This window comes from Channa argus, chromosome 2, assembly GCF_033026475.1.
Source record: "Channa argus isolate prfri chromosome 2, Channa argus male v1.0, whole genome shotgun sequence".
Classification (NCBI taxonomy): domain Eukaryota; kingdom Metazoa; phylum Chordata; class Actinopteri; order Anabantiformes; family Channidae; genus Channa; species Channa argus.
Genome location: NC_090198.1, coordinates 24,634,484 through 24,645,745, shown reverse-complemented (window position 1 = coordinate 24,645,745; position 11,262 = coordinate 24,634,484). Strand labels below are relative to the sequence as shown.

The following is an 11,262-nucleotide window of genomic DNA, read 5'->3' as shown; positions in this document are numbered from 1 at the left end:
CCATGGTAACAGACAAAAAGCTTGACAGTAATTTGCATTGTTTTTTTAAGACTAACCAAAGTAAAGTGCAGAAATGCGTAAAGACATGTGATCCTGTACACAGGGCACAGCGTTGCAGTACATTTTCTCCTTTACTGGCACTGAACAGCATGTTGTGTCCCACCCACCATTGCAAATTACACAAATGTATATGATTTATATGCTTCTGTATATGTCATCTACATATGTCATTATATTAACTTGTGATGCCTTTATGTTTATGAATATTATTGCAATTAACAAACAGCACAAGAAAGCAAAGAAATTCTTTGCACTGAAAAGACCAACTTGATAACTACTAAAACAGCTCCTATTCATGTGTTGTGAATTTAGTAGTAGTTGCTTTGTGTTTGCATTTTGAAATGCACACAATGTGGTCATAGTGTCTCATATTGATCCAGAGAGAGGATGGGCTTTCTGAGTTAAACAGAAGTTAATGATGACAACTGACGTGGTCCCACTTTTCTTAAAGTCTCTTTTGCTGATTGGTTCTTGACATATAAATCCAGCATTCCACGACAGTTCACTGCTGCAGCTTTCACTCTGCCAGCTGTGGTCTTTCCTTCACCTGGAGTGTCTGCACACACCGAAGGCTGCCCACTCAAAGCTCACACTGCCTGCAGCGTGCAACACACTGGGAGACTTGATCTTTGCTGGGCAATGGATAGTGGAAACATGTTTGCATCAGCTGCAGTTGTCATCGTCCTGCTGTGTTTCTGTTTGTCTCACCCTACTTTTGGACAGGTAAGTACAACACAGTGTTAGTGGCTTATTAGCAAATCGATGAGTTAGAGTCACAATGCTGTGCTTTGGCTTAAATTCTCAACTACTTAATTGTTTTATTGACTACACTAAACCTAACTATCAAACATGGATTTAAACTCCTTAAATCTAATTAAACCCTCTTGTCTAAGATAAACAACAGGTCGTATTGTGAATAATGATGCTTGGGATGACAGAGAACATTTTTGACCCAGAGAATCTAGTTTATGAACAAGCTCAATATATTTCATCAATATGTTTATTTGTCTGCATGTTATGTTAGGTATTAACACAATATCCGTAAGGTTGATAGTTTAGATCCTGTTTATGTGTTTATGTGTGTGTCTAATCAGATTAAATAGAACTGGACTAAAATGTGAAGTTCCATGACTGCATGCCTTTTACACACTGTGGTAACGTCACTTGGTTATGAGAAATGCCGCTTAGCACAGGCAGAAAGAGGCCTTTGACTACCACACTATAAACACCAGCTGCCTCCCCCCAAGCCTCCATTTGACTAAAGTTTTGCCAAACTCCAGTTCTGTCCAAATCAGAAAGGTGTTTTCAACAAATATTGACTTTTCTTACATAACTCTTCTTAGAAGAAAACACTAATTGGTTGTCCAAAAACATGCATGTGAGGACATTGCAGAAGGTGGAAAATGACGCTGTCGAATGAATAAGAGTACTGGCGAATGGGTAGAAAGAAGAAAACAAGTCACTGCTACTCTTGATCCTTTCAGCCAATAAAAAGGGGGTAGCACATGTGATGTTTGTGCTGAGGGCGTTTACACCCAACTGACAGACCCCAAAACCCACCACATCTTAAAGTCCAAGTGATTAACCATAACACAATCTGAATAGCTTTTACCGATATCACCCTTTTTGCTAAAATGAGTCTCATTTTGTGTTTATGACTGAGTTACAGTATCAAATTTGGCAAGAAGGAGGATTCTTGTTTCAAATGCTTGACAAACATACTGTGAACCTACTATATTTAATCTCACATACACAGCACAGCCTCTGTGCTGCATAGGTCTCCAAGTGCACCCCTTCAGCACTTGTTCAGGTGTAGTGTGGAACTGACACGGTTATAACTATGATCCGAATGCATGATTTTAAAAGATTTCCCCCATCACAAAATTCTGTTTATGAATACAAAAAAATGTATTAAGGTGAAGTCATTTCATTGCATTGACTGAAATAGAAAAAAAACTGCAACATAATGTTTTTTTTTTAAAAGACATGAATGTGTGGCCACAATTTTGGATGATCTAAGTTAATCTTCTGTTATTGACACAACTATAAATTGTAAAGATCTTGTGGCTCTAAATACCTTTAGCACTGTTTTGTGTCTTGTGAATTAATAGAAAACTCTCTAGGTAATGCATCATTGAAATCACCGGCTTCCCGTCGTGTGGTGTCTTTTTTATGTCGGCAAATATTTATTTTTCATTTACCTGAACCAAACAACCAAAAACACCATTACTTTTGAAAAAAACTTGTGAGTATGTGTAAAACATAACAAAACTATGTGTTTAGTATAAGTTCATAAAGACGGATTCAAGTCATCTTGTGAGTTAAAAATCTGCTTTAAATTAGTTGTTGTGAAAAGTTATTCAACTATATGAAATGAATCGTTCTCATTTTTTTTCTCAGGAATGTCCCAGTCGACAGGAAATACAGGGCTCTCTGAGGCAGGTCCAGAAGCTTCTCTCAGCCCATGAAGCCTCATATTTACAGAGTCTGCGCAACTTGAAGAAGAAAATAAACCTATTGCAGAGCAACGCAGGGAAGCAAACAGCAAAAGCCAACAGTGAGTAAAACCTCGTGAAAGATTGATTTATTAAAGCGAGATGCTAAGATTTGTTGCTGTTGTTATTTGTTCACTTTTTAACAGATACATGCACAAAGCTGGACGCACCCCTCAATGGGAGGAAACTTGGCAAGTCGCACAGTGTGGGCCACGAGGTTCACTTCCTGTGTGACCTTGGCTTTGAACTGGTGGGATCAGAGAGCAGGATTTGTCAGGAAAGCCTGAGCTGGAGCGGCCAGCAGCCTACCTGCCGAGGTGAGAATCCAGCATTGGCCCTATTCTTCTGGCTTCAATGTGATGTTCAGGTCCCCCACTGCCTCCACTTCATCCTTTTCTTTCCTCTTCTTCACTCAGACCGTCACTCATCATGTTATCTGTCCCATTGATCAGTTTTACAATACTGTCATCATCCTCTTTCTATCCTTTTCTTGCTCTTTATTCTCTACGTGATGCCCTGTTCTCATGACGCATGTCAAAAAGTGTTTTTCTAAGTTGAAATGATATTTCATATGATCATATTTTATCTTTATGTACTTTGATCTTCATCCTAAGGGCTTCTTAAATGCTGTGATATGATATTCTACCTTAAACATTCTCTCACATGGTTTTTCCAACATTTTAGCTGAACCTGACGTTAACCCATCATTTCATTATTCACTCTCAAAAACATAAGGCACATATACCATGATGTCATGTTCTCTTATCTTCAACCATCAAAGATATTCAGTTACCCATGTCCTTGAGTCTCTGGCACCACATAAACATAGCACCGGAGTTTTCTCGTAAAACCCTCTTGTCTTTTCCCTCAGACATCAATGAGTGTGCGTCCTCTCCGTGCCTGAATGGTGGGATGTGTGTGGATGAGGTGAACCAGTTCTCTTGTGTCTGTGCCAAAGGCTGGACTGGAACTACCTGTCAGAGCCCGGTGCCAACATGTAGGTTTAACACGCACCACATTCAAACCACACGAGACACAGATGTAGTTTTACTTCATCAGTTCACTGTTGCTCACGTTTAGACAACAACTACTACAAACAACTTGATGACCTATAATTGTTATACCTATAAATATTATGACCGACAGATAAAAAAATAAAGACACATTATGCCGAGCACATTTTTACAGGCTAGTATCCAAACCCTGTCAGTCTGCTAAAGGAGATTACATTGACTAGTGGTTTGGCTTCCCGACACAAGCCAATGCTACATACCACAGAATGAGTTTAACTGAATTCCTGCTAGAAGTACAAGATGCTGCTGATTCGCAGTGGTCTGATGTGGATAGTGAAGTCAGTGTACAGACAGATACTGTGGTGAACTCAGGAACCCATGTAGTTCTGTCTTTTTTTATATTAAATCTTTCTGCACTAACATAATATTTTTGATTTGCTGGTACGTAGACAGGCTGGACACTGGACCACCAGAAGCAATTGCAAAGCTTTGTGCCCTTCGGTGGATAGTGAGAAATAAGGTTCATATGAATTAATGAGAGCTTTTTTTTTTTTCTTTTATAAGAAGGCCTTAAAATTATATGGTTGAATAGGCCTGGATGGTTGGGATCTTCATATTCTAAACTGGAGGTGCATTTAAATTAGACATAATTCTGCTATGGGAATCACTACAAGGGTCCTCAGTCCTACATCTGAACATTACTGTCAGTGAACACTGTTGCTGCTTCCACAAATGCAAGTAAAACTCTAACATGCAAAAAAAAAACATACAATAAGAAAATGCTAATATACCACCTCTATCTCTGAGCTCGAACCTTTTTAGAATGTGATTTTAAATAGTCTGTCAAGTCAAATTCTGAAATTCATAGTGACAACTATGGAGGCTGTGTCCTGTGCCAAAAAGGGAGAGTAGTAATCTGACTTGTTATCAGTGCTCAGTTCAAAACCCATCCATGATGACATAGGCGTAAATTATGGCTAATTATTGGCTTTTTTGTTTTTTTACGTTTTAGAGCAACATACATTCTGATGTCTGTTTCAGGGAAGGTCTTTATTTCACCAACACAATGTCAGACCACATCCTGCATGTATTACAACAGCAGCATCTGGGTGTTTAATGGCCTGCCTGCAGTGCAGGCTTGGGGGGGGCTGTAGCTCAGTTAGTTAGGCAGTCGTCCACGGCCCTCAGGGTCTGTGGTTTGATCTTCAGTCCCTGCTACGTGTCAAAGTGTCCTTAGGCAAGACACTGAACCCCAAGCTGCTCCTAATGGGTTAGGTGAGCACCTTGCATGACAGTTACCACCATGGGTGAATGAGAAGCAACATTGTAAAACACTTTTAGATAAAAGCGCTATATAAGAGGCCATTTACCATTTAAGAGACCTTTTAACTACTTAAACATTTGGGGCGTTATGATGCCAAAGATAAAGCTTCAAAGTGTTGAGTATTTTAAATCCCTTATCAATTCAGAAAGGGAAAAATCTGCTTTTATAATTGAAGCAAGTGGTCTCCTCAGTTCCCAAAAGCTTCCAGAATGTTGGTAAATGAAAAGGTGATGCAACACAGTGGTAAACAGCCCACTATTGCAACTTTTTTGAGACAGTTGTCTGACATTAAAAAATTGTCAGTTTCAAAATGTTGATCTGTTTTCTTTGTTATATTCAATTAAAATGTAGTATGAAAATATTTATAATTCACAGGTTTCAAAATAACATATATACACCAGCTTTTTCCTAACATCACGTTAAATGGTGATATGGAGACTACATACACATTGGACTAAAGTTCCAAACAACATACTGTATTTGACTGAAAATGGTTCATTTGGAGCAGAACAAATCAATGCACTGTATGTCAGAGTTTCACTGTGTGTTTCTGCTCCTGATGAAAAGCACTAATATAATATATTTCAATCATAAATTCCATTTTACACTGGCAGTTGTGACTGAAAGTGTCTGCTAAGCCCCAGGGTGGATACAGAGTTGCTGCTCTGAAAGTACTACAGCAGAAAATGAAAACACAGTCTACAGCCGTTTGCTTCTCCTCCTTCTTGTCTTCCTCATTCAGTCTTTGTCACCACGACAAACACCTCTACTGCCACCTCCACAGACAACGCTGCTGCGGCTACTACCCTGCCAGCTGCCACCACTGGGCCCTTTGTTCGTCCATCACGCTGCACCATTGTGCAGGGCACCACCCACTGCACCTGTGAGCCAGGGTACACCATCTCTGGCAGGGACAGCAACACATGCACTGGTACCCACCGCGTAATTAAACAGATACAGTATTCACATTTACGCTTCCATACACAAAAATAATGTGCGTGTGTGTTGTCCACTTTAGATTTAGATGAGTGTGAATTATTCCATAATGGCCAAACTGGGAGACTGTGTTTGCATGCTTGTGTTAACACTCCTGGAGGCTACCGATGTTCTTGTCCTGCTGGATACAATGTGACCCGCGATGGACGCAGCTGTAAAGGTGCACACTTGTTATTGTTATTGCATAGTTTCAATATAGCAGTTTTTGCAGAACTCAAATCAATAACAAAGTCAAAAATGGTTCCAGTTCACACAGGTTGAGGACTGATAGTATAACGTATGAATAATAACAGAAATATTTCTTCAAATTGCCTTATTATATTTGCTTTTGCTTACAGACATTGATGAGTGTGCCACTAGACAAAACAACTGCACAAAGGAGCAGATGTGCATTAACACATATGGTGGTTTCCAGTGTGTTCGTGTGGACTGCCCCAAAATCCCTAGTGCTACATACGTCAAGACATCGCCTATGTGAGCATTAACCTCAGACACTGTTTTAGATACAAGTTCCGTCTTCAAAGTATAACTACTATGCACCTATACATTAAACACTACTTTCTAAAGATTTATTCTTTCAGAATCATCTTCCTCAATTTTCACTTGTTTTTCTTTGTTCCAGGCGCTGTGAACGTAACCCCTGTCCTCTGGACAATAAGGCATGTTCTCAGGCTCCAAATTCCTTCTCCTATCATTACCTGGCTGTCGTGTCCAACCTGTCAGCTCCTCGAGTCATGTTTAGGGTCTCAGCATTGCGTCAAATGGGTGACACACTCCGCTTCTCCCTACTGGGGGGAAGGCTAGCTCGGCGCCACTTCACAGTCCAGCGCTCAGACCGTCTGACAGGTGAGCTGATGCTGGTGAGCCCCGTGCAGGGTCCTGCAACTCTGGAGGCAGAAGTGGAGATGAGCGAGCTGGAGAGACGAGTCCAACTGGGGAGGTACATCACCAAAGTCACCATGTTTGTGTCCCCATATGAGTTCTAGAAAGAGAAAGATGATAGTGTGAACAAGCTTAGATAAAGACTTTGTTAATGAATGTGGAATAATATAATGCATTGAAGTGACCATCTTTACGGTAACCTGTACAGTTGCTAAAGAAGCAGCTGCAGCCTGGTTTCGAGTTGAGTAAAGTAATCATGAACCAGTTTATTGTCTCTCAAGCAATGGCGAGACAACACCTGTCTTACACAGCTGTGTGCAATAAATGTTTTAGAATATGGGTTCTTCGGGGTTTATAGGCTTTAGAAATACAAATGGACTGATGTGTGTTTGAGTGACTCCATCATAAGAACTTCGTAAGTTTATGGAAAAACTAAAACACATTTTTTAAAAAAGGAGCATTGGAGATATAAAAGGCAAATTATATAATGTAAGAAACAGTGACCCTTGCATAACCAGTCCCTTCTGAGAGAAAGTGTTCTTTTTATAAATGTCAGCCCCGATATGTTGACATTTATGTAGTGTATATTGGACATATATTCAGGATGTGTGAGGCTTTTGTAATATATTTTACTATCATTTTTATTTTACTCTGGTCTCAGTACAACTATAATATCGATGTCTCCACTACAATAATTAAAACACCATGAAACCCTACAAAGTTTGGTCTTTTATTTGCAAATGCATATGATGTTGAGAAATTAATTAATACAATTTGAGTTTTAAATTGTCAGTACTCCCTACCTTTACGAAATGTGCGGCCGGGCCAGTCTGATACATTCAGTATCTATACTGTATATGGGCAGTGATTTATATGAGCATTGCTTTGGGAAACACCTCAGTTCTTGTAGCACAGAGCAGTGCTGTTCAGGAGTCAGGCAGCCAAAGTCAGGCTGCTGAAAAGAGCCATTGTGTTCCTACACTAAATGAATAAGTTTAACTTTTAAATCTGCAAAACAAGTGCACACAGCAAAATCCATGTCATATGCACTTGGCAAGTGATGAATGTGGATCATTTACCTTACTAAGTATGCAGAAAAACAGAGGACATAAAAACTGGTGAGCTTTAGAGAGGTTTGATGAAAATTGTCACTTCTGTGCTGCACCGGCCATCTATCCACTCCTTGCTGTTATGTTTCTGAAAAACAGACCAAACAAATGTGCACCTGTGGAAAGGTGACAGTCAGGATGTCTTTAGTTGCAGACAGGCCTCCATAGTTCTGGGGCTGAGACTCAATGAGGACACCACTGAGGGGGTGGGGGAGCTTTAGCTGCAGGATCCTAAAACAAGGATGCATGTTGAGTGAAGAAAAAAGATGCATAGAGATAGGGAGGCAGACAGCGAGCAATGGTTGAATGGAGGAGTCTGAATAGAAGCCGATTCACACTAGCCAGTCAGGCCCTGGCTGAGGGGTGTGGGCTGAATTAAAAACTGCTGCCTTTATTACCACTGCAGAATAGACCTCTGACTGTACTTCACTCTGGGTCTCTATCTTCTGTCCTAATGGAAGAGGTAGAAAGAGGGAGTTTAATGGCCTGGCGTCCTTATGTCTGTCCCTCAGGGATGCACAGAAGATAATGATTCAGTATTAAATGTTTACCTGGGCTTTTCTCCTTGGGTCCCACACAAAGTTCCCATCCCAGCAGGTAAATGAAACCCTCATCAGCAGCTTATTGCTTTTGCATTTTACCTCTGCAACACTTTTAGGGGTCCACCCTAAAATAACTTACACAAATTAGGCTATGACAAAGTCAGCATCATTCTGTGTTGTGTCTCTTCTTTGTTATATATTAGATTCATTTTCATGTCCTTCTGTCCCCAATCCTCTAACCCCACCTTTACGTCACTCTTCAATGTGGCTTATACACCCCATGCAGATAAAAGCCCTCCTAATGAGTGCTGGCAGTGTGTACGGGACTGAAATCAATATCCTAATCTCAGTCTGGTTGTGTGGTACAGTCATAAGAAAGCAGCACTCTTTTTTTGACAGCAGCTTGGGTTATCGCTGTTACTTACTTTTCAAAGGGCATACCTTGGTCTCATTTGAAGTGTAATGGAACAAAGGAGAGAGTGACTGGGCTGCTGAGGCCCCAGGGAGTGCAGACAGGACTCCACAGTCAGTTTGGCTTAGAGCCATTCAGTGTGGGGTAACAAGCATGCCAGTGCTGCCCAAATGACACTCTGTTTATCCTTGAATTACATTTAAACTGGTAGAATATGAGAGTGTGATCTGTACCTCATTTTCGGATAAGATCCCTAAAAAGAAAGGCACCTAATCAGGATTTGCATCAATGTCTTCCTTTTATCGCTATCCCATTTCCTAAAGCTGTCAATAATAAGTTCATTTATGGTCAGACATTTATTGAATGGGTCACTGGAAAAGAAAACCCTTCTATGGTCATGTGCTGTTTCATGCTATGATATAACACTGCCCCCTAGTGATCACAAATGACACGTGCTGCACAAGTTTGTCAGCAATTAATACACACACCTTGATTAAAGTAAAAAGAAAATCTTTGATTTTATAGCTGTGGAGTGTATCGTCTCATAAAGTCACTAATCAAGTACATTAGCAATTTATAGAAACAAACTCAATTATAGACCTTTATTTCTGAGGGCAACATCACCACCTGGGGTTATGTATTTATGTGTTTTATTAATGGTATTATTTGGGGTTACTTTATGTCTATTTGATATGGATTGAGCAAACTATTCTTCATACTGTGACCATTCTTGGACTGTCATCTTAAGTCATCTTAAATAAATAACCCACATTTTTTGTTTGGAGTATACATTTCTCTTCTCACACATGATTTGAAATGTAATTTATATTCATATTTTTTGTTCTCTTTAGCAAAAAAAACAAAGCTTGAAAGACAAAAAACTGTACAGTGAGAAACTGTGTTAGCATCCTCATAATACTTAGACTGAAGCTGACCTCATTCTGTCAACCATATTTAAGAGAATGAAAGTATCCAAGAAATGCCAGAATGGAGACACTACTGTATATTATTATTAGTCGTAGTAGTATTAGTAGTAGTAGTAGTAGTATTAATTTTATTGGCCATTCTTTACATTTTGATTCTAATAAAACTTTATTTTACTGAAGTAAATTTCTTCCTTCAGAATTATCCCTTTGTATACAACTACAATTTCTAAAACGTTGGGACAGGGGCAAGAAATGGCAGGACAATAAATTGCCCCCTATCAAAAACAAATGGAGTAATATTTGACAACTAATTAGGTTAATTAGCAATAGGTCAGTAACATGACTGACCTGTTGTATATAAGAGGCAGAGCCTCTCTGAAATGCTGTGCCTAAAACTATGCCAAAACATAATGGAACTATACTAGAAAAATGTTCCTCAACATAAAATTGCGATCACTTTTTAGATCCCACCATCTACAGTATAATATTATCAAAAGATTAATAGAATCAGGAGGAATCTCTGAATCATCAAGGACCAGGTCGAAGGTCAAAACTGGATGTGTGTGATCTTCGGGCCTTGAGGTGGCACTGCCTAAAAACAGGCCTGATTCTCTACTGGACATCACTGCATGGACTCAGGAACACTTCCAGAAATCACCGTCTGTGAATATAGTTAACCTGCAATCCATAAACGTAAGTTAACGCTGTATCATGCAAAGAAGAAGCCATATGTGAACACGATCCAGAAACGCTGCTGTGTTCTCATTTAAAACGGTCTGAGGCAAAATGGAAAACTGTTCAGTGGTCAGATAAATCAAAAGTTTTAATTATTTTTGGAAACCATGGATGCAGTGTGCTGTGGACTAAAGAGGAGAGGGACCATTCAACTTGTCATCAGCAAATATTTTAAAAGCCTGCATCTCTGATGTTGTGGGGGTGCATTAGTACCTATGGCGTGGGCAGCTCACACATCTGGAAAGACACCATCAATGCTGAAAAGTACACAGAGGGTTTAGAGTAACATATGCTCCCACCCAGACATCTTTTTCAGGGAAGGCCTTGCATATTTCAGCAAGACAATGCAGAAACCACATACTGCATCTATCACAACAGCATGGCTTCACAGGAGAAGAGTCTGGGTAGTGAACTGGCCTGCCTGCAGTTCTGACCTTTCACCAACAGAATAAATTTGGCACATCATAAAAAACACTCCTCTCTCAAATTCCACCAACTGGTCTCCTCACTTTGCAGACATTTCTCACAAGCTACCAAGTGTTAACATCACCCTGTTCCAACTTTTTTGAGATGTGTTGCTGCAATCAAATTCAAAATGAGCTGATATTTTCCATGAAATGGTAAAATGTTTATTTCAACATCTGAAATGTTGTTTATGTTCCCCATTGTGAATAAAATATGGGTTGGTGAGTTTTGCAAATCATTGCATTCTGGTTGTATTTATATTGTACACATTGCTTCTTACCTTTAGGGCTCTAAGCTTGTAAT

General features: G+C 39.7%; 1 protein-coding gene across 2 annotated transcripts; it reads left to right on the top strand.

Moving 5' to 3' along the window:
- The first annotated feature begins 543 nt into the window (after window positions 1–543).
- On the top strand, window positions 544–7,480 carry LOC137104929 (fibulin-7-like). Of its 2 annotated transcripts, none has more exons than XM_067486827.1 (8): window positions 544–783; window positions 2,461–2,617; window positions 2,702–2,872; window positions 3,427–3,552; window positions 5,677–5,823; window positions 5,911–6,048; window positions 6,227–6,362; window positions 6,511–7,480. In XM_067486827.1, the coding sequence occupies exons 1-8, from the start codon at window positions 700–702 to the stop codon at window positions 6,872–6,874; spliced, it is 1,323 nt and encodes a 440-aa protein (XP_067342928.1). In that variant the 5' UTR covers window positions 544–699; the 3' UTR covers window positions 6,875–7,480. The 2 variants fall into 2 exon arrangements, with proteins under 2 accessions (XP_067342928.1, XP_067342920.1); XM_067486819.1 differs by having other exon boundaries at window positions 548–783; window positions 5,635–5,823.
- The last annotated feature ends 3,782 nt before the right edge of the window (window positions 7,481–11,262 follow it).